Raw genomic sequence first — 24321 nt, 5'->3', positions numbered from 1 at the left:
GCGTTGCGAAAGCCCTTAGATTTTCTCCAGTTTCGTTGCACCACCCCACCCCTTGTCTCTAAAACCTTCCTGACCCCCGTTTCACATCAAGTACACCTGCCTGTGTTTTTGGGTCCCTAAGAGCGTCACACAGCTTAAATTCCTGCCTGTTCATAATTTCATTCATCAAAGTCATCAAAGAGTCTTCTGCTAACGAATCCCCCCCCAGCATGATGCTGTCACCACCATGTCTCACCATGTAGCTGAGAGGGATTCTGGGTTTTGCACGTAGCCCGAAACGCTCAGTTCGTCTAGTTCAGAAATACAGGTTGCCCCGGCGACGGATTGTTCCACCCGACCTGCTGGTCTCTGCATCTCCTCCAGAGTCACCACAGGCCTCCTGGCTGTCAGTCAAAGTGGCGGCCATGTTTAGAGAGGATCGTTGTAAAAGTGGGGGTGAATACACCTGCATGCCAGATTTTTTTCTTCGCGAAACCATTTTGCTTTCACTTTCCAATTTAGAACCATTTTATTTATTCTCGTTGATCACAAAATTCCCAATAAAACGTAAAGAAGTGCATAAAGTGCTGGGTGATGATCCATTTCTTTTTTTTTATTAATTAATTTTAAGACATTCTTCTGGTAAAATTGCCTCCTTATTCCTCTAATACAGGGGTGTCCAAAGTCGGTCCTGTAGGCCCGGCATCCTGCTTGTTTCAGTTCTCTCCCTGGTGGTAGCAACAACCTCCTCAGCAAGTCAATGTTCTCCTTAGACCTCCAAAGAGCCATCATTTGATGCAGGTGTGCTAAAACATGCAGGATGCCGGCCCTACAGGACCGACTTTGGACACCCCTGGTCTAATATTATGACTGCAGTCCCCAAGTTAAACAAAAATTCTCGTTTCGCCTCGATGCACCGTCGTACGACCTTTCAGAAGGTATGACCGAAATAAAAGCCACTTTTTGAAAATATTTTTTTCTTTATAATTCCTTTTTTATTTTTAAGAAAAAAAAAAGCAAGAAAAAAATCGATTAGGTATGAGAAAAAGAAAAAAAAGGGGGGATTTTATTTTTAAGAAATATCGCCCAGCTCTAGTTAGACCAAGGTTATGACATCTTTTGCAAGGCCCTGCATGTGTGTGTGTGTGTGTCAGTGTGTGTGTGTCAGTGTGCAGGCAGATGTGTTGTAGTTTTCTGAATCTCACTGCAGAGCTGATGAACCAAGCCGCCCCGTCTGTCTGCAGCAGTGTGCATGCCGGGGACACGAGTCAAAAACTTTACATGACATAACTTTGGATTCTGTCTCTCTTTACACTTCAGAGCACTTTACAAGATGCGCAGCGATGGCCGCAGTGCCGCTTTCATGTCTGGATTAAAGTACATCATGTCTCCTTTTACATGTGTGTGCAGCCACGTTAGCTAAAACGCAGAGTTAGAAAGTATCTAGAGACCTGTAATTTTTAAGTATATATGTACAAAGATATAGCTATTTTGTATATTGTTGCTTGTTTTCTTTTTCGGTTTTAATTGCACGCATGTTAATGTCTTTCACAGACCTCTTTGCATTCTCAGGTGAAGTTAGCATTTTTTATTATTATTATTATTATTATATTAGACTAATAGGTGAAGAACCTAAAATTGAGGAGCCCCTTCTCTCCCTCGTCGGCGGCCATGATACAAATATTAACCTTTAGGTCACAAACTAAAGATCTAAACAGCATAGCTCGTTTTCGCTCGTTTTCTTTTTCTTATGCATCAAGTCTTGAGTTTTAGATGCAGATCTGTTAACCGGATGGATGCTTGAGTTAATGTTTTACAGATTACTGATTTTTACGTACTCTTATCAAATTTGAATTTCATATGCAGACATTTATTTGCAGCCATGAAACGGTTTCATATCAGACGAGTTCAGAACATTCTTGTGTAGTTTGAGAGAATTTCTTTTTTTTTTTTTTCTTGTTTGTTTGTATGCATATGCAGGCTCAAATGTAATATCTACAACTTCTTTCTATGTACCGAATAGTTACTGGACTGTTTTGTTTTTTTCTTATGGATTCTAATCATATTTGCATACACACACACACACAGTTGTATGTTTGTCTATTTCTGCCCTTTTAATATTCTTTTGTCTGTTTTTTCCCCCTCAGTGCAAAGTTTTGCAGCATTTAAAGCAACAAACCCATACATCCTAATACAAGAACTTAACTAAAATGCAGCCTTTGTTTAAAACATTTTTTAAAAAATTGATGATGGTTTACCTGTTCCAAACCACAGCAAGTCGTTGAATGTTTAGTACACACATCGCCCCGCGGTTCGAAACGATAAAATCTGAATGCACCATAATGTACCTGCATGTCTGTGTGGGCCCAGTGGGGCTGGATTGATTAATCAAAATGTATGTGCAAATTTTTATTTTTTATTTTTTTGGTGTGAGTTTTAGGAATTTTGATTTATTTCAGCAAAAAAAGAGAAAACAAAACTGTTTTTTAAGAAATTTTTACGGCTTATTTCCTTTGATTTTTATATTTATTTTAACGGTATACATGTGTGCATAGTTTCCACATTAGCTGCTCTGTGAGTTTGTAACTTACACTTGTACATAAGGACAATAAAGACGCAAAGAAACTTCTTATACCCTTGCAGAACACTGAGCAATAAAAAAATATGCTGTTTGGACCCGACAGCAGTATGTTTTATAGAACAACATGCATTATTGTCTTTTTTTATGTGCTGAAGCTAAAAATAGACAATTTCTTTCACTGTTTTGAATCTGAAGTTAGAAATTACATTGAGCACACCACTAAAACATAAGTGATTCTTAATCGTTTGAATTACCTAGGTATTATATCATGAAATTCTAGTTAAGATGTTAAAAGTGAATCGTTCTAAAATATAGAATATAGATTACAGCTCTGTCACCTTAAGTTAATAACCAATGTGATGGTGCAGATAAATATAAGCTAACCTTTAATTTGACTCAAAATAATCCTCTTTTTCTTATGTATGTAGCACAGCTGGGTGTTTATATTTCATAGGAAAGAAAAATGGTATTAATTTACAAACTCCATCCAGTCTGTTGCTGTTATTTATAGTGCATTTCATTTATGCTTAGATGTTGGAATTTGAAATGATGTCATCTTGAGCTAGCTAGCAAAAAATGCTAACAAAGTTTAATTTTTACTTGTTGGGATTTTGAATTTTATTTTCCAGCTTAAACAAAGTACAAAAGAGAAAACTCAATGATTCCCAATTTTTGTAACTATTTAATAACAGTTTATTTTGAAAGATAGAGAATAATTTCCACCCCCTTTTGAATGTCATGTTGCAGTTCACTCTGCGTTCAGTAGATGGCGGAATTGCTTCTTCTTTTGTTTTGACATTTGTCATTTATAATAATAAGCCTCAAACAAGCGCACAAAAATATTTTGATAACATAGGAGAGACGAGGTAAGTAAACAGTTGTTTATAACGTAATGGTAAAAAAAAAATCAGAAAGTTAAGAAAAAAGAAGCCATAGCCAAGCACAGAGTATGTAAAACAGAAAAAAAGTGAAGTAACCCTTTACTCGCTGGAGCCGGAAGTGAGGAACAACAACCTAGCTTCTGCTGCATTTCATCTTCCGGTAGCTAATAACTGAGGGGACTCTGTTTCATTGCCGAGTTGTAGCTTTTCAGGTAAATGAGCGGGCGTCAGAAACCCCGCCATCTTTGTTGTTATTGTCGATACGTGCGGCAGCTAAAGACGCGGCTTTATGACGTTTCTATTTCATTTTAACACACCAAGCCCACTCAGCCAGTGTGCTTAAGGTGTTTAAGTATTTTACCTCATGTTTATCCTCAGGCCAAAGCAGAAATGGCTTCTTAAACTTAGTCTTGGTGGGAGAACAGTACTGGTTAGTAATTAATTCACTAATCATGCCAAATTTAAGAAAGCTAGCAGTGTTAGACTGACTCATTTCTTTTGTGTTTGTTTCCCAGGGAGTTTTGGAGAAGAATCCATGATGAGTTCTTCAAACGAGGCCATGCAGGACATCAGTGCGTCTTCCTCTGATTGGTCTTCAAAACATGAACAGGTAAATCTGATCATTCCCTCTGAAACATCAATCTGTTGTCTCAACCCGCCTATACATACAGGGCGATATTCTGTTAAGTTTATGTTTATGCATCCCATAATTTAACTATCTGTTCCTTGTATCTGTCATCAGTGAATTTATCTTATGTGGACAGATTTTAATCTTTATTTCTGATTTAACCTGCGTGGTAACACTTTATAAGACTGACATGACACTGTCATAAATATGACATAACTTAGCTGTCATGAACATGAAGGAGTCTTTATGAATGTCTTACTTTTGTGTTATTTGGTAAATAATGACACTTTAATGCGATGAGTTGCTCTAACAGTTGCATTGAAAGCCATTTTAAAAGTGCCAACTTTGCATTAAAAGGGCACTTATGACGGTGCCATGTCAGTCTTACAAACACCCTGTCAAATAAAGTGTTACCAAATTTTTTTACACAGACTTTTTATCATTTTTCAACTTTAAAGGTCACATTCAGATATCTCCAGTTTATTGAATGGAGTATATTCGGTATAATGGCTATTTTTTTTTCTTTTTTTTTTTTTTTTTTACATTTAATCAGTCCAAAAGACGTAAAATTAGCGTTATTTCCAAAATCTGTTCTTTTTTTCCCCTTAAAACTTCTGTTATGTCAAGGAGCAGAAAGCAGAAGCTGCATCTTGTCAAGATGAGTCAGAAAATAATGGTGAGTTAACTTTAAATTGTTTTTCGTATAGTGAAGTAATGACATCGACGCAGGGAAGTTGTAATTATTACAAATATGTTCATGTACAGCTGAAGACGATGAGGAATTTACCACCTCGCTGAGTGTGGGTGATGGACACTACCTGGTGGATCTGGGAAGGTTTGCTGCTCCAGACTGAAAGCTTTCAGCGAGCTTCTACTTAGAATTTATTTACTCACATCTTTACTCAACCCGTGTGTGTTTTCTGAAACCCCTCAGCTCGTCTGAGTTCGTGGTCGACGAGTGGTCCTTGCTGGAGCTCTTCAGGTGCTGCCGGCGGTGCGGCCGCAACTGTATGGTCATAAAACGTGTTTACGGACTGAAGGTCGTGGTCGACCAGAGGTGCAGCTACTGCAAGAACAGATTCGCATGGACCAACCTGCCGGATAACTTCAGTGACGAGGACGACAAAGACTTCACCAATGGACGGACACCAGCCAGCTGATTGAGGAAGCAGACTGTAGCGCTAGCATTGTCCAGTATAGTTAGAGGAAGACTGGGAGCTTATTTTATTTTTTGTATCAAGCCTGTTCCTGTTTTATCCCCCTCCTACTGTTAACGAAGACTGTGTCTAGCAGTCGTAGCTTTGCAAAGTCTGCAGGGTGCTTCTTAAGTAAAACTAAATTCTGGATGACTGTTTTTATAAAGGCACAGACCCCATTTACAGGAACTCTTTATAGAGCGGCCACAATAATAATAATAATAATAATAATAATAAAAGTTAAACATTTGTATGTTTGAGCATTCAAATAAAAATATACAAGTTGTTTTTTTTCTGTCAAATGTAATTTTCTGTAATATTTACTGAAAAGTTTAATTTACGTACTTTTAGCTAGCAGCTGTATTTATAAGCCAGTCACCAGAGGCAAAGTTATGAGCTAACACGTGATTGGATTACAGATAAAACGCTCTGCGGTTGGACCAATCAGAAGTCAGGGTCTGTAACTCATTACTGACCCAGAGCACCGGAAATGTAGAAATGAAAAATTTACATTTTTATTGATTTACACATTTGGCTAAATTATTCACATTTATATAATGTATTTAATACAGTTTTACGATTTTTAATGACTGGCTGTGGACCCAAATTTGTCTCAATGATGCGATTAAACGGTAGAGAAATCTACAGAAAGCTGTGAGAAATTTTCCCCGTTCACTTTGTCTCTAATGAGGGAAACATCTTTAATCTCCACAACCACCGGATTTACAGTTCTGTGTATTTTCTCTCCTGCTGTTCCCTCATCGTCGCCGCTATACTGCCCCACGCAGGTGTGGCGGGGATTTTTGCTCTTTGGCACTTACCATTTAAACTTTAGAGCAAAAATTTCCACCTTTTGCAAATAATTTTGACACATTTTCCCACCAGTGATTCCACACATTTAATGGATGTTAGGGTGGGGGGACACATGTTTGCTCCAGGATTACAAAAACACAATCCGTGTGGTGTTCAGCTGGCACAATCATTGATTCATCACGTTTCAGGATTTGGTTAAAAATAGAAAAGAGTCACAATCAAGCAGAGGTTAAAGTGAAGTCACAAACAGACCGATTATCGTTGCCCCTGGCGATTAAGACATCAGTCCAGGTTAATTAAAAATCAAACATTAAAGTTAAATAAATAATCCACTTGCATGGTTAAAGTATTAAAAGGAAGACATTTCATGTAAAAGGAAGAAAACCTTAAGACTCATCAGTGTGACAATATTATCAACTCTGTGTCTGTGGTCCTTATTTGGCAACAGGAGGAACAAGTCACTATTTTACAATAAAAGCACAAGACGACCGCAGTGGGGAAGGTAAAACGTTCTCATTCAACACGTTGTTAAACCCGAGGAGGAGGACTTGGTCCAAAGTGTCTGAAGTTCAGGTGTAGCAGCAGAGGTGAGAGGAACAGTTAGCTACATGAGCTAGAGCTACGTTTTGTCAGTGTGTGTAAAATTCCTCAACAACAAAACTCACATTTCGCTCTCACAACGGTAACGTTCTTTTCTGTGCAAATCTAAGAAAAAAAAAAAAGATGCCTGAGACGGTTTGTGCATTAGATTCTTGTACCGTTAAGTTGCGAATAGCAGAAATCCAACGCGGCTCTTTCCTTCGACGCAAACGCCAATTTGGACCCGAGCCGGCCTCGATTTTTTGTCCCGCTCAGTGGAGATAGCTGGTGTTGTACTGGAATGAGGCCATGTGGACCTGGTTGCGCAGCCTCTGGACCTCCAGGTTCTGGAAGTGGTCGTCCTCGTCGTTCTGGATGATGATTTTCTGCAGGTCTCTTATTTCGCGCTCCATCCGGGAGCGCAGCTCTCGCTTCATTTTCAGCAGAGCCTGGAAAAACACAGGAGGAAAGATGAAAGCAGGGAAAGTATCTTAAGTTTTCCCTGTAACAAGGAACGAAGGATTCATCGGGTTTCCTGATTTATTCACGAGTTTAAATACGTCGGACCAATTGTGAAGTGACACAAAGGCCCCCTGCTGGACGTCACGTGAAAGTGCTTACAATTTGGGAGCGTTTACAGAATTAAATTTTCAGACTTTGAGTTGTTTTCTTGGCAGACTTTTAAATACAAAAATAAAACTTTGTTGTAAATTTATGGCAGATATTTCTGTAGCAGTCAGGTCTTAAAAATGGAACCTGTAGTTCTGCAATATATTAATTTCAAAGAAATGCTGATTGATATATATATATATATATATATATATATATATATATATATATATACACACACACACATATTTTTTACTTCCTAATGAGTTTACCTTTTCTTGAGCTTTTTTCCGGACCTGGATCTCCTCCCGCTCATGTGCGAGTTTCTCAGCGAGTAATGAAAACTGAAAGAGACCAAACGCGTCACACATGTATGAAAATGACCAGTGATGTTATTTGCTGGCGGGTCAGCTGGTGTGTTTGTGTCGTACCTGATCCTTGTAGTAGTTCTCCAAGGACTCGAACTGGTCCTGCTGTCGTCTCTGGTGCTCCAGCTGCTGCTCCTTGGCATAAGCTCTCTGCTCCCTCAGCCGGAGCTTCTGTAGCTCCAGACCTTCCTCGAATAGCTGCCGAAACATCTATGTACACACACACACACACACACACACACACACACACACACACACACACACACGGAATTATTTGGAATTTATCGCGACAACAATAAATCCAAACGGTCATGTTGAAGAATGCATCAGGATGAATAACAAACGCTAAGGGCCCACCTTCTCCTCCTTGGTGCGCGCCCTCATCAGGCGGGCGCGGTGCTGCACATGGTAGTCGTTGTGGTACTTCTTGGCCCGGGCGATCTGCTGCCGCTGCTCCCGCAGTTTGCTCTGCACCGACTTCTGCTGCTGGATCCGCTCCTTAAACTCCCTCTGGAAGAAAAGGAGGTTTAAAGGATTCCCTGCATGTCAGAGTGGGAGGCCAGATCGCCTTGGTTGGGCGTTTTGGACGCCTTTGCTCCAGTGATGCTCACCAGCCGCCTGTTGTGGTCCTGGTCTCTGTTCACCAGATCCACCAGCAGGTCGTGTTTCCTCTGAGCTTCCTCCAGCTGAAAGACAAGGAGGAGTTCATGCCCAACGCAAATCTGAGGGATTGTATTGATCGCTTTGTGCTCTGGAATAAACCCAGATGACAAGGTTTACACAGCTGATAGAAACCAGCAGCAGTCAGAGGGGGACTCTGTCCGTCCATCTGTTGGAAACTCTTTAAATTGTTCTGGGTTCCTGGAAAAGTATGGATTTGACTAGGCCTGTCACAATAAAGTTCCCTTAACGACAAACTGAGTTGCGGTAATGTTGACGTTTTGAGACCACTTTCAAGGAACATACTGATATAGGCATAAAAATGTCAGCTCACTCTCTGATAAAGACCAATTAACTGTAATTTTGTAAAAATAAATAAATAAAAATCACCTAACACTGGAACTGGAAGATATTTTAAACATCCAAAATAAAAAAAGACGAGCAGAAATAATGAATAAAACATAAATAAAAGCACACACCAGAAAGCATAAATTAAATGTCCTTCAAAAAATATTAATAATCAGAAGGAAGATGATCGATGTCATTTTATATTCATCATGCGGTTGTTTAATTGCGACAGGTCTACATCTGTATTTCCCATTTTACAGTTTAAATGTGTCCTTTATCCCTTTGACTTCCCTTTATCCTTCCTTCATTCCTTGTGTCCTGCTCCATCCTCCCTTCTTTTCTTCTTCATCATCCCTTTTTCTTCCCTTCCTTTCTGTCATGACTCGTCCTTCCTGTTCTCAATCTTTGTCTCTTCCTTCCTTGTGAAACTCTTTCTTCAGGTTTTCCCTCTTTTCCTTCCTTGTTTCTTTCCTTCCTCTGACTGATCTAAATTTAAAGCATTGGCTGCAACTGTTTATTTTAAAAGGAACAGAAATGAACAGAATGGAATGTTTTCTTGGGAACCCAGGAATTAGCCCGTGCCCAGCTGTCCTGTGCAGTAATAACAGGCTTAAACTGCTACTAATGTCGGGGCGTTCAAGACTCCCATGTATCTGAGCTAAAAAAAAAATCTCACTTGTTGGACTCGTTCTGACCTGCTTGCAGAGTTTGTGATGATGTGGATGGCGTGAGGACGACACGGCGTGCAGCTTGTCCACCTGCTGCATCTGCTGCTCCCACATTCGACCCAAAGCGTGAGGAGAGACGTGAAGGTGAGGCAGCTCCTCCCGCAGCAAAGGGAGCAGCTCGTTCTCCCTTATTCTCACTGGGTGGAGGGAGACGGGAAGAAAAGTCTCTGCTTTATAACATCTACGTTATACTTGTGGAATAAACACCCTTTTGTAGACCTTGAATCACTAAATTAGCATGGAAAGCGTCACGCTGTCCACACACCAAGTCACTCATAGAAATAACTGAACCTAGACCAGAGCCTTGTGGGACACCCGCTGATACACACAGATGTAGCAATAAACATTTCAGAGCTGGGCATTTTCCAAAACACCAGCCTGACGCTAACATGAGGTCAGAGGTGACGGGGTGTGACTTACGTGATGGAGTTTTCCTGGGCACCTCGAAGCGTCTCTGTGCTGCTGTTTGTGTTTTCTGTTGAGTCTTTGTTTTGCCAGGAGACGGTTTGGGTGATGGAGAAACGTCTCTCAGAATGGCCTCTCTGTACTCTCGCTCCTACACACAGAGACAAACGACGCATCAAAATGTGATAATCCTGTTAAAAGTTACTGTAATGATGTTTTCTCATCAATATCTACCTGGGTAACCCATGGCAACCATTGTAGTTCAGGTAGTATTATTAAAACTGGAAAAGTTTGAAAATACTTTCCCTCTTAAATATTTGATAGCAGGTTTATTATGACTGAAGAAACAGCTTAATAGCAAAATAAAAAAAAGAAGAAATCTCACTTCTAAGACTATTTCCTCTATACATTTCTCAAAAGGTCTTTACTTTAAACATTATAGATGAAACTAAAAAAAAAATATTGAAGCTGTATGCGTTTCCATTTTGGACTTACAGCCTTCTGAGCTCCTCTGCGTGCTATTTGGAGTTCAGTCCGTTCCCTCTCTTCACACCTTCTCAGCTCCTCTTCGTAAGCTTCACTTTCCAGATGCTGAAAAGGTTTGGTTTTATCGACAGGAAATGATTAAAAAGCCAAAAACGCGTTGCTTCGTGTGAAGTAAGTCTCGTTTCTTTACTTGAACAGAAACGCACCTTCCTCTGAGACGACCTGTGGTGCGACTCGCCTCGTTTCGAATGATGAGGAACTTGCAGGTTGGTTTGTTTCCCGTCGTCCAGGCTCAGCGCCTCCGCCATGGCCTCCTCCAGCTGGCCGTGTGCGGAGCGACGTTCCCGACGAGGAGAGGGGGAGGCCTTCCGCTTGTCAGGATCAGGTTTTCCTGGAAGAAACGTCCCAGTTCAGTGCACGGCTGTACATACGAGGTGGTTCCAAAGGCTGATAAAAACGATTGTCTCGTGGGTGAAACTGTAACCTCTGTGCTTCCGACGGGTCCTCTTGACGCTGCCGCTGCTGTGGGACCCGTCGCTTTCTCCCAGAACTCGTTTCAGCATCTACACAGTTTATTGTTTGAATTGAAGCACGTCACAAGAACATATATAAAAAAAAAAAAACAAACAAAAAAAACATACTACTCCAGAAACCATACATTTGTTTGATTTTATGTCATTTTATTTTATGTTTCTAAGAGTGATGGCAGAAATTTAATTTTGTTCCCACTTGTCTGTTTTACGGCTAAAACGTTCGCTGAAATGTACAAATTACCTCGTCAGACTCATCATTTCTGTTCAAGGAGCCACACTTTTAAAAATGATGGCAAACAAGGATGGGTGGAAAGGCGCACAGACTCTATATACAGTATAAATTACAGAGGTAATACAGTATTTTAAATTTTAATTTAAAAAAATAAACAAAAATGACATTTTAAAAACATCTAATTTGACCTAAAATTGAATCTTATATTTATCTTGCTGTTGTATTATTGAAGAGTGTGGGGTTGATTAAAACATAATTAAAAGCTTTTAAAGCAACTAAATATTTCAATGAAAGTCAAAGTTGAAATATGAAACTCAGTTTTATAAATCAGTCCTCACCGCTACGCTGATGACACTCTGCTCTATTTATCAATGAAACCAGATGAATGACATCATCTACAGAAGTCACTATTATTGTTTCAGACTTTAAAAATGGATGAGTCGCTTTATCTTTGTATTTCAAATTTCCTCTCATAACTTCTAAAAGAAACAAGCTAATTACTGGGATAGCAGTACTTCTTAATCTCTTGTTGTTTCTCTAATTTCCTTATCTGGCCTTGAATAAAGCTGGAGACGCATTTAGATACATTTTGCACCGTTTATGCTGGTGTTCTTTACAGTTCTCTGCAAAAAAACAGAGAGTGCAGCTCCAGTGTTAATAGAGCTAACACAGAACAGTGATAACGCAGGAGCTGCTGGTTGTTCTACTGATCCAAATCAAATTCAAGTGTAGATGACGTGTGCACACACCAGATCCAGCTCCTCCAGGCGATGAGAGAGGTTCTCAGATATGTGATGCAGCTCCTCTTCCGCCTCCTTGTTCCTTTTTCTCCGATAAGCCAGAGACTCTTCTGGACTCTCCGGTACCGTCCTGCTTATTTCAAGAGACGAGACGGACGGCGATGTTGGGTTTATTTACACGGTTTCCACATGTTTTTCATGGCCAACAGTACACAGTTTCCCAGATTCTGATTCGCAACAAATTCTTTGAGATATTTTAACTTTAAAAACAGAAGTATGCAAACAAACGGATGGATAAATGGATTTATGGTAGAGCGGATGGAGAAATGATCAACAATATTTGGAGAGTGAATCTATACAAAGTCTGACCAAATTTTTTTTTTAAATCTAGATTCTAGAGAAAATATTACACTTGAATTAAGAGAAAGTAACTTACAAATAGATTTTCAGCAAGATATACGAGTTTGTTTTAAATCAATAATTCATATTGTTGATTAAAATAAGAACAGGTTGCACTGGCAGATTATTTCACTTAAAACAAGACATTTTTCCCATGTTAGCTATGGGATGCTAACGATGTTATAAGTGAAATAATCTGCCTGTGGAACCAGTTTTTCATCAAAATTAAGGAATTATCGGCTTAAAACAAACTCCTATATCTTGCTGAAAAGTTACTTATAAGTTAATTTTGTCTTATTTCATGTGTGCTAAGATATTTGCACTAGAAACTGGGCCAAAAATACTTGGTAAGATTTTGGATTTTTGCAGTATGAATCCATCATTACATTGTCCAGGAACCCTGTAATTAATGTGATGGGGTTTTTTTGTCCCCTACAGCAAAATTCTCACCCAATGTCTGTGCTTGTTCTGAGACTTGTTCCTCGGTCCTTAAATCTTTGGATATGACTCAGAACTTCCCCGTCCTCATCGGTGTCCGGCGGCGAAGGCGTGATGGCCGACACCTCGTCCCGCAGGGTGAGGAAAAGCACATCGGGCTGGGTGCGGAACAACACCCTCCTCGGACCCCCGTTGGTCGGCTATGAAACGGCAGAATTTGGTGTGATTTGGTTTAATACAACAGACAATTTTTTGGGGGGGGTTGCCGGGGGGATCTTGAGCAGAGATTTAAACCTCATTTCCTACCTCCAGTGTCTCTCCCTCCATCTCTGCCGCAATCCGCCGCCGGCTGGAGGCAGAGTCGTCGCTTCCACCTGGAGATAGAACCAGGAAGTGATCACCGACAAACTCAACCCGACCTTTTCGCTCTCCAAAACAGTCTGGGTGTTTCTGCTCACCTGAAGAAAGGCAGTGCACCGGGGACATGATCCCGTTGGTCAGAGTCTCTGTTGTCACTTTAGAGTCCTGTGACAGAGAAACAGAAATTCAGATTAAGATTACAAACAGAACAAAAAAGCGACAGTTTATTGCTGAATGCATTTTTAAGGTTTCCTTTTCTTCACAGCAATTTCAGGAAAAAAACAAACAAGGAACGCATTAGATTTGACGAGTCAAAGAACGAAAACACTTCAGACTGAAGTTTTTGGAGACTCTTTGGCTTGTATTTATTTGCCTTGTCGTAACATCAGGCTTCACGTTAAGCTTTGCAAACAAACATCCACAGTAAAAAGGTCAGATGTGTTACAGGACCCGGCCCGTTTACGGTGGAAGTGAGGCGCTTCCTCTCTTCTGTGGCAAAACAATTTAAAAATACTGGTGAAAAAAACGGCTAAAAACACAAACTTATTGCGTAAGAAGATAAACAAGTAAAAAAAAAAGCAATTTTTAAGAGTAATGCCAAACTTCTATAAAGGTTTTAATGAAAGTAAAAGTTGGTTTTAAACCAACTTCTTTCTACGAATCGCTTAGGTTGCGTCAGCATTTTCACATCCTTCCGCTAATGTGCTGCGTCGCAGAAACAGGAAGTGAGATTGTGGGAAAACGGAATGAGCCCCCCCATCGTTTTTGAAGCAGTAGCCTAAATATCACGGTATATTTTCTGCGATCACATTCTACCTCAACCCGTGTTATGTCAGGATTGGTCTCCTCGGTGGATCCCTGACTGAGGGAAGCGGCTCTGAGGGGGCGGCTGGGAGCGTGGGGCGTGTCCCGCTGGCTGGGCGGCTGCAGCGGGATGGCGGAGAACATCTGGTCCTGGTGCGGCGCTCCCTCGACGGCGCCTGACGTCAGAGGAGGGACGGCCGGTTCTGCCATGCAGACACAAAAACATAAATTTCTCTGTTATTTTTTTAAATTTCTTTTGGAAAAAAAAAAAAAAAAAAAAAAAAAAAACAAACACCATGTTAAATACTGCAACAATTCAGACACGGCTAAAAATGCAAAGAAAGAAAACCCTAACCCTTTTTAAAATCACAGTTAGCATGGACTGACCTTGTTGTTTGGCCGTAAGCGTCTGATCCGATCCTTTGACCTCACCAGCCAATCCAGTTTCCTCTGAGTTTCTGCAAATGAGACATTGTGTTACTATTTTTTTCCCCAGGCTAAAACATCTATTATCTCAGCTTCCCTGAGCTTAAATCAGTCAGAACTGTTTAATAAAAAAAAACATGCAGCTGCTTTGTAATATAGAATTGACTCATTAGGTTTTATCAAAAAGTTAAAACCTCGAGTTGGAAAACAGGTCTGGTTGTTTTTCTAGCTAATCACATCACAAAGAAAACTTTGAGAAAGCTGCACCAAGGCTGACCAATTTAATATAACCAGAGTCAGTCAAGAGAAAAGTTTCATAATACAGTTACAAAACTTGAAATAAAAAAAAAGAAGTTTAGCATTAGATGTGTTTTAAAATCATTTATTCTTCAACGTGAACAAGATGTGAGCGTGTGAACATTTTCCATTGAGTGGCTTCAGTAATGACTCTGCTGCAGGCGGCTTGTTGTGTCAAAAGCAGAGCGGCGCTCCGAGTCATGAGCTGCAAACCCCACGGTCAGCCAGAGGCTCTGAGGAAACTAATTAGAAACATCCCTTCCTACAAATTCAACCAAAATCTGTACAATCAAGTCAACATGTAAAACTTTAATGATGTTATAAGTTTCCTTATAATAGGGGTGTTCAAACTGTGGCTCGTGGGCCATTTGTGGCACTTCAAATATTTTTTTTCCGGCCCCTGACCACAAGTTAAGAGTCGGAAAGATTTTTCGAGCAAAACACAAAACAATTAGTGACTCAAAAATATTTTTATTTTTTTTTTATTTTAGTGAGGCAACATCTGAAGCCCCTTTAATATTTTGGATCTTTAATGACGTACAGATTTTATAAAAAAATTATTTATTGTTGAGCAGGTAAACCAAATAAAATCACAATAAATTAATTTTTAATTTAATACATTTTGTGGCCTGGAGGGAGTTTAAATTAGCCTCCAGAGCCAAAACCGGCCTCAAAATAATGAGTCATAATTATCTAAGGTGAGAAAAAACAGTTTCCTTTAGGACTGAAATAATTAATCAGATTAATCAATTACAAAACATAATCGTCAACTAATTTAGCAGGTGATTAATAATTCACCTGCTAAATGTATACAGACATTGAGATAGTTTTAGCTTTAGCTTATTAAGATTTACTAAAGGAGTTTAGGCAATAAAATGTCTATTTTACATTTTAAAAAGGAATTTGATTATTTGTATCTTTCAATGAATTTCTAATATTGCATTAAAAAAGACTTGAGTGGTTAACTGAAAAATCTGTAGACTGGGCCATTTTTTAAATCTGATTACTCGAGCGTCAGAATAATCAATAGATTAATTGATTATTAAATTAATCGTTAGTTGCAGCTCTTGTTTCATCAGAGAAGCTCTTACTCTACACTGGGTGAAACTGATCTCCTCTCCTGCTGCGTCTCCAGGTTGGCCGGTTTCTTGCTCTCATCAGCTTCATCCTCGTTTTGGGGGTCATTAGGTTCAACTGAAGACGAGAACAGAACGGATTACTTAGAGAACGAACAGAAGAAAAAATGCAAACGAGTTTAAAACCAAACGACGATACCGATTTAAATCCTCAAAATTGCACTAGAAGACAGAATCGCCAACAAAAATGATTTTATTAAAAGGGTAAACCTGCAGATCATTAATAAATCTGATGAGAAAAGACAAACATACGCGTGGCACCGTTCTGCGTCTCCTCCTTTAGCTCCTCGTTGAGGTATTCCAGGAGGCCGTCGAAGATTTCCAGGAGGTTCTTGATCGACTCTTTGTCTCCGCTGACAACATTTTCTCCTGCAGACAGAAACTCGGTGAGTTAGAGCCGCTAGATGTTCCCAGAAGTCAGGACTTCAACTTTCCATCCTGTGATCCTCAAAATAACATCGACAGAGACGATAAATAGAATTATTTCATTTTAGCTAGTCACAAAGAGAAATAATTCTTATAATATACATTTTTTTAAATGACAAATATTATACATTTAATTTCATCATTTAACAAGTGTATTTCATTGTTCAATGAGACATTCAAAGGTACATTTATTTACTTCACAATTCATCTATTTATTTAATTTTGTCTGTTTTGGCTCTCCGTACCCAGCCCTCAGTTGAAGAGACATGAAACAAATCTAGAAATATGGAGTGTGTGTGTCGTTTCGTTTCTGTACCTGTGATGTGTGAGAGGCTGATCTGAAGGTAATCCAGAGACAGAGAGTCGATCACAGACTGAACGTTGTGGACATCGTCCTCTTGACTGTTCGCTGATGCAATATAATCTAAAACGCAAACATGGAAGAAGAAAAAAAGGCAAATCGGCATAACTCAAAACCAGCGACCAAGAGATCTGTGCATTTAATTTGAAGACATCACTCTGGACTTCCACTTGATCTCTTTCCTCAACCGTTTACAGTACGACTGAAACGATTAATCGGATTAATCGTGATGAATTGATTACTCACATATAGTAATTGATTATTCATTAACTGGAGTGTACAGAATCAATAAAAGGCCTCTGAAAGGTCAACATATTCAGAGGAGTGATTAAGGCAAAACTGTAGAAAAAATACATACATTTTGCATTTAAGAGGAAAAACCTTCTTTGTCTGTAAATATGTTCTACCCAGAACTCCTCAAGTGGCATTTTTAGTTTTACCCGGTTAATATTCTGTAAAAGAGACAATCTCCTAAGCACCTTTTGCTATCCAATTATTAATCGGTCATTCAGAAAAGCAAACAGATCAAAACTTCACTGTATAGATGTTGATAAGCCAAGCAGAAAGGTGTGAGCTTCTTACATTATGGAAAGTTTTTTTTTTTTTTACTGCAAATTCCTCCTTTGTAACAAATGATCAAGTGTTCGCTAATTGAATGTTATGTTTGTGCATTTTAGGCAGTAAAATATTTTTTTTTTCTATTTGAAAAATGAATTAACTTTTTTCTTTATTTGTATTTTTGAACACATTTCTAATATTGTATAAAATATGATTAAATGAAAGAATGAAAAATGTGAATAATGTGCCAATTTTTTCTTGATTAATGGTTAAAAAAAAATCAATTGAATAATCAATAACTAAAATAATCAGAAGCTGCAGCCCTTGCTTACCGGAAGGAACAGCTGTGTATGCTGCATGTCTGAGTCTGTGTTCAGATGACACTTTGCAGCAGGTTGCAACATGTTTAGAACGTAAACATGTTGCGTAAGGCAAGAATTAACAAGCATCCGATTCAGGAAATATTATTCTATAACCTTTCTTGCCAGTGACAACCCGGATCAACCATCTTAACAACTCAAAGTCTCGAGAAAACGTGGCCACCGATGAACACCAGATTATCGGAGCGTCTCCAGAAGTATTCCATCTGCCCAGGAGTCTGATTTTACCTGGAACCGTCTCCCCGAGGATCGTCTCGTACAAAGTGACGAAAACATCCGGCCCGCACTCCGACAATGTGCTCAACTTCAGGTTTACGTTACACCTGCTGAGCAGATTGTTTGCCACATCAACCCAGTCTGCAGAGAAAAAGGGGAAATAATGAGTCAGGAGGGTTTGCTGGTAGAAAAGAAGATCAGAATGTCTCGCTGAACGACAACCAAGTCCAGAACAGCAATCCTGTTTAAGCACAACGTGTTTGTTTTTTTTTTTTGTCTGGATTTTAAGGTTTATGTAACTCTTTTATGTAACTCTCAGACAGAGGATTACTTTTGTTCAATAATAGATGACGGGGAAGGCTTAGTTTTAGCATCGGGAACATCACTTCTTTTCGATTCAGTCCATTTTATCCAATCTACGAACCTTTTCTGTGGTTTTCCTTCTTTCTCTCTCCCACTCAGCTCCACATTCTTCCAACTTTTCCATTATCTCAAACCATCTTAGCTTCACACTCCTCAAAATTCTCCAAACTTCTGCACCAGATTGCTCCTGTAATATGCTCTTTGCCACTTCTGTTTTGGTCATATACATCACCAGGTCTGGCTAACAGTTTCAAAACGTTCAACCAAAGGTCCATCTACTAAATGCTGACTTGAAGGGGGTGAATATTTATGCAGTCGCTTATTTTATGCTACATACTTTTATTTAACTATCATTACTTGGTGGGAATTGGTTTTCACTTTTTGTGTAATTTCTTTCGTATAAAAAAAGGTGTATTTTGTAAACTATGACTGGTTTGTAAAAGCAGTAAAACAGTCAAAGAGAGTGAAATCTTTTCAGAACATTTGGATCCATTTGGCCCCTGCAGGTTCTTTAATCTTGTGACTGGCGCCGAAAACAGAAGCCGACTGAGATTTCACACCAACAGCCCCAGGAACTCTTTTCCCACCGAGCTTCAGATCTGTGGACACAGCTGTATTTTCTAAAAAACAACTAAAGGGTCAAATCTTTTACATTTTCTTGATTTATGTCTATTGCTTTTTAATACCGATCTTTTTTTTTTTTGCTTGTTTTACTCAATAAGATAAACTGGCTGTTCAGTAATATCAGTATACAATATGAATAAAACTGGAAACACATACTATGGATTTTTTTTAAGAAGAAGTGTATTTATGGTAGTATAAATGTTTCAATAATGTGTGTAGCGCATAAATAAATAGTTAAAAGCGGAGACCGTTAGCATTTATTTTAGTCTTTGTGTAAATCTAGCTGATCTGTGAAGGACCAAGAACCACAGCAGAGAGGGGAGGAAGAAAGTGCATAATTTTTATTTTAAAAAATGTTCTTTTACTTATTTGTTAAAACTATCACCAATTTGTGACAGTACGGCATTAGATAATCTCTGAATAAATAAATAAATAAATAAAAAAATCGTCCCCCTCCACTGCATCACAGAAATGCATCACGCTGTCAATCATGTTCATGTATACTCTGCTCAAAGTGCTAATGGTGGAGAAACAACTTACCGTTACAGGAAAACAACTTACTCGCTGTCATTGGTGGCCATGCTAACTAGCCTGAGTATTCAAAGAAACACAAACACTAGCATGATTGACAGCGCTAAGGCCCTCCTCTTCATTCCCATTGGTTGTTTTTGTTCAGAGCAGTGCATTTCTGGGGGAAGCACATTTTTTTTCTCTCTCTTACACAATCTCTGTCTCATCCCATACTGTCATGGCACAGTGATAGTTTTAGCAAATGTGTAGAAAGCAAATGTTTTAGAAATGTTACACAATGCAGCTTTAAATCAGTGTTAGAGCATAAAATTTTTCCAAATCTTGTGACAAAAGCTGATCCTACCAAGTTTCCTACTATGTATCATTTTTTCCCTCTACTTCCCAAATATATTGAAGTGCAACTTGGTTTATCATCTAAAAACCTGACTATAACATTTCAAAATTTGGGGGAAAACGTCAATGTGTATGGATACTTTTGCAAACTACACCGTTTTGCATACTTCATCAGCACTTCCAGACATTACATTTGTTGTCATCTTACTTTGAATTAAACTAAACAGCATCTCACTAATCGCCACAAATAAAGTCAAAATAAATAAAAGTCTCTTCTATAACTAGATTCAGTAACTACTCCCTCACATCTTGGTGGTATGACTAGATCTTTTCTTAATTACTCCAGCTCTGCAGATCGCAACCTCATGAGGATCAGCAGTAAGCTTCTTTATCACTTCCTAGAGACTCCCTCACTAAAATTATATTGTTAAAAATCTGTAGGACCTACATTCTCTCCGACATACCTTCCATGTAGCCTCCTGTTCACTTCCTGTTGCCAATCCTCTCATTCGCTAAGTTTCTTCCTCATTCATCAGCTCCTTAAACTATCCTTAATAAATCGATCTAACACAGTTATTAACTGCACAACCTCACTAGCTTGCTTCTTTACTCTAATTTCGTCACACTAACTACTGTTTCAGGCTAAAGGTTTTATTGACATGTTTTGTTCTAAAAGACACCAGTATTGATTGTGAGAAAACACATCTGCATGCAACATTGGTGCCTTCTCTAACGCTGTTTTCCTCAAACTTTGCCGGTTGAGTAAACTGAAAAGTAGCAAGCTAACGTTGCTAATGGTTGCTAACAGGAACTTTATGGGATAAGGCTAAACGGCGACCTGTTATCACTATAATAAATATATATCTACAATGAACGTTAGTCCAGCTGTAAGAAGCGACAACATTAGCCATCCAGAAACCAAACTTTAGCCGCAAGCGTTACGTGTCGCTAGCTTTCAGTCAGAAAGAAAGTCGTGGTAGTCTTACTTCTGTCTCCCTCCTGGGTTCCCATGAAACAACTGTCGAAAAAAAGATGGCTGGGGCTTGAAAACGGATGATGAGCCAAAAAAGGGGGCGAAGTCCCAAATTGCCAAACCTGACCCGAAAAACTGGTATCGGTGTTGTAGTTTTTTTTTTTTTCGGTATCAGCTCACATTCAAAACTGAGGTCTTGTTTGATTGGACGTTAGCTCATTCTTTGTTTGAGGAAGTAAAGCATGATGTGCTGTCTACCGCCCCCTACTGGTTTCTATGGATATTGACCCTTTGCAATACGTCACTTCATCGCGCGAGTCGCTAGCGCGCTGCACATTCATTTCGCACGTCAACAATCTCGCCATATTGCAGAGGGAGATTTAGAGGAAGTGTCTATATATATACATAAAAAAAAGGTCATTCCGAGTGGAATCTTGGAGCTGCAAAACTTTCGTATCGTGATATGTCTTTAGAATATTGTAGACCTAAATATTTTTTGCTTTTGTTATAATGTATTTTAAACAGTAAAAGATTATGCTTTTTTTAAAATATTTTTTTTATTTTGCTTGCTTATAATTGAAAATGATTTTTAAAACACACACACACACACACACACACACACACACACACACACACACACACACACACACACACACACACACACACAGGCAATAAAAAGTCATCTGTCACATTCTTAAATTGTTCTGATTACATCAATTTAGAACTCAAAGAACAACTAAAGCAGATACTCTGTGGGACAAGCGGAAATCACAGCATTATATTTTTGTCTTATAAACTACTTAAGATAAAATAGGCTCCAAACAGAAAACTTTTGTTTATGTTAAATATCAAAGTTCTTTTCACAGATCCAGTAGTTTTCGTTTGCACATTGAGCATCATTCCAGCTGCGTTCAGAGTCAAAGTTCTGTATCTCCACACAGTCCTCATTTCTGCCTTTAAATTGGTTAGGTTCTCCAAAGCGCCAGCAGCTGAAATAAAAAAGAGATTAACAAGTTTTAGGCAAAGAACATCAACCTCTGGTTGATATATGTAGCATGTAACTGTGAAGAACCTATCACAGTCCTTTTATGGTTGAATTAGAATGAACATTAATGTGAGAACCTTCTTGTTAGCGCAGTCCCATCCACCCATTTAAACGACCCCTCTCGTATTCTGTCAGTAAGACCAATCCAGGCCCTCTTTTGAAACATCCTTGTGAATTCCTGGATCACACAAACAGGCATATAAATAATTAAACATCGCACAGCTGAAGCAACATCCAGAACATCAGTGTTGCTTTGCTTGACTTTCTAATCCAACAGAATGTCCCACAAATTTGCAGGTTAACTTTATTGTTTCTTTAAATAAACTGAGTCATGTCTTGGTGCAAAAACTGAACAGAGCTGCTTTTAGAAACCCTCGTTTAAATAAATTCAATAACTATTTTTGCTCTGCAGCAAAAAGCATGCTTAGCAAAAATTCAAAAACATTTGTTTTTGATTGTTTAGTGCTACAAAACATCCTGGCAATACATCTTGTAGAGTTGGATCTCTTTGTGAATGCAGACACAATGCAGTGACAATGTAAGACAGAGGATCTTAAACATCTTGTTGGAGATTCAGCCATGTTGAATGAAAATCTCTCAAGAAAACTGTTTGACAGAAATGAACTTTTCTTCAGCTCTCAGGTTGTTCACCATGTTTGACCAAACAATAACTATGTAAAGTAGAGATACACATGGTTAGACGTGACATAGACTCTCCACAGGCTGCACTATGACCCATGGATCCTTTCCTCTGGGCACAGACCGTCAAATTGTAAAACTTTCTGATTGGGAACTATGTTGTCTTATAAACTGACGAATGCACTGTACTTATATGCTCCACAGAAACAAATATTAGCATACAAACCTCTTCTTCTCTGCTGCTGATGATCACCAGGTCGGCTCCTCGCCACCGGCAGTCATATTGACTGCTGTGCCAGGACTTCTTGGTTGTAGAAACATAATAGAAGCTACCACTGAAATACACCCATTTTGCCTCTGCAAATTTAGCTATTTAAAGAAAATAAATTAGAAAATGTCAGTGCATGAAGCAACAACATGATGATGTTCATTAAGAGCACACACTGAAATGTTCAACAGATATGTTGCTTATTATACAAAATACTGGACTGTGTGTACCCAATGTTTGCCTCTGGAGGTTCTGTACTGACCCTACACCAGTTTGTACCCGCTTTGACAACAGATGATTCGTTCTGACGATTTCCAAAATGTCTTCCCAGTCTCCGGCACACTTACCTTTACTAAATTAAGAGTCAAACTCACAAAAATCACTCAGTTTCGTCATCAGCTTATTTTTCTCAGTAGCCAGGCCTAACTTCTCCAATCCTGGTTAAACATTAATACATGTCCACATGGAGAAATTTAAGCTTTTCAAGTCTAATTTGAAGAATTCAGGGGGGTTAAATTAATCACTACATTGTTTTTCTATGACTTTAGAGTCTATATGTTTCCTACCTACTGCAGGTAGTAAGCTGAGAGCTGAGCAGACTTTAATCCACAGATAGTCTACGTATGGAGTTAGATTTGTTTCACAATTATTCAATCAAAAAAAAATCAAACAAAAAAATGTCAAACAAAAAATCTTAAAAACTTTTTAAACATAAAAATAATTTTTTACAAAACAAAAACATCACAATATCTTTATGATACTAATATGACTGCATAATTAAAAATACTAGTAACCTGACCATAACACTCCATTATACAACTCAAGAGGAATGATAGAAATAAAGCCACTTTGTGAAAGTATTTTCTGTATTTTGTTTTAGAAAAGATATTGAGGGTGACTAAAATTAAATCTGTTATGAAAAAAATTGTTCAGTCATATCATCCAGCCTTATTCAGTATATTATTGTATTATTTTACTAATTGCATATTACTTCATATTCAGATTTCTTTGCTGGTATTACTTGAAAGTGTTTCATTTTAATATCTCGCATGAAGGGCGAATTACATGCAAATACTTCACATAATGAGGGAAAAAGGTTTGTGAAATCCAGAGTATTACAAAAGAGATTACATTTTATTGTAAGTCCAAACAGTATAACAAAATGAGCACTGAAAATATATAATAAACTTTCCAGCAGTTACTCGGATGTCAAACTTGTTTGTCTTTACTGGTGATGAAAACCCGTCACTGGAGGAGAGAGGAAGAGCGGCTCAGCCCGGATCACTGCAGTGTCAGGGTAGCTGCTTAAAGTCTGCAGGTAGATTTTTGCGTATCTGGTCCTCTGGTTTTTAGATCTTAATTGTAAATAAAACGTTAGTCAATGTTGTGATGATCCAGTTAAAATCTGAATACTTTTTTGAATGTAGCTGAAATCAATTTAAACCACTAGCAGACACAGTACAGTACGCCGATTATCTGTACTAAAAATAATGCAAAAAATGTAACATAGAAGAAGAGGTATTAGTTTTAAAACAAATAATAAACTGACTTGGAGAAATATATTTAGTCAAACACACCTGGCCCCTAAAAGCAACAATTACTTCCCTACCTGACCTTCTCTGACTCAACACTTGCTGGTCTCTCCATCCTCATGTTCTGATCCTCTCTAGCAGCTGGAGGAATCAGTAAGACCTACAAGCCTGTCCTGCTTCAGCTGCACTCTGCTGGTCATACTAGAATGGGGAATTAGGAGAACACTAATTTAATATCATAACACAGCAAAAGGCATATTACATCTAATTCGGAATAAAACTCAGTACAAGACACACCCATCAAATAATAAAAAACAGAAATTATGTGAATATCCTCCTTCAGCCTGTGACCTACCAGCTTAGTTTTACATTTTACATCTGGAAGAAACATTTGTTTTTTTCCACGTTTAATGCCACTCGACAGAGGTGCGCTGGTTAACGTTGCT

General features: G+C 38.6%; 1 protein-coding gene across 3 annotated transcripts; it reads right to left on the bottom strand.

Moving 5' to 3' along the window:
* Positions 1-6143: 6143 nt before the first annotated feature.
* Positions 6144-20648, bottom strand: LOC106963499 (centrosomal protein of 95 kDa). Of its 3 annotated transcripts, none has more exons than XM_015058430.1 (21): positions 20405-20648; positions 17580-17708; positions 16369-16476; positions 15879-15995; positions 15582-15684; positions 14155-14225; positions 13780-13970; positions 13062-13128; positions 12910-12977; positions 12616-12803; positions 11776-11899; positions 10746-10824; positions 10468-10652; positions 10271-10366; positions 9791-9926; positions 9338-9507; positions 8246-8320; positions 7992-8144; positions 7698-7844; positions 7539-7610; positions 6144-7106 (listed from the first exon to the last, which is right to left on the bottom strand). In XM_015058430.1, exons 1-21 carry the CDS (start codon positions 20427-20429, stop codon positions 6930-6932), a joined length of 2481 nt encoding a protein of 826 aa, XP_014913916.1. In that variant the 5' UTR covers positions 20430-20648; the 3' UTR covers positions 6144-6929. The 3 variants fall into 3 exon arrangements, with proteins under 3 accessions (XP_014913916.1, XP_014913919.1, XP_014913918.1); XM_015058433.1 differs by having other exon boundaries at positions 11776-11896; XM_015058432.1 differs by having other exon boundaries at positions 12619-12803.
* Between the last annotated feature and the right edge of the window lie 3673 nt (positions 20649-24321).

The sequence above is a fragment of the Poecilia latipinna genome, unplaced genomic scaffold (genome assembly GCF_001443285.1).
Source record: "Poecilia latipinna isolate Pla-1442-1.1 unplaced genomic scaffold, P_latipinna-1.0 Scaffold1541, whole genome shotgun sequence".
In the NCBI taxonomy this organism is placed as follows: Eukaryota; Metazoa; Chordata; class Actinopteri; order Cyprinodontiformes; family Poeciliidae; genus Poecilia; species Poecilia latipinna.
The sequence above is the reverse complement of the archived record's forward strand: the minus strand, read 5'-3'. Positions and strand labels throughout refer to the sequence as shown.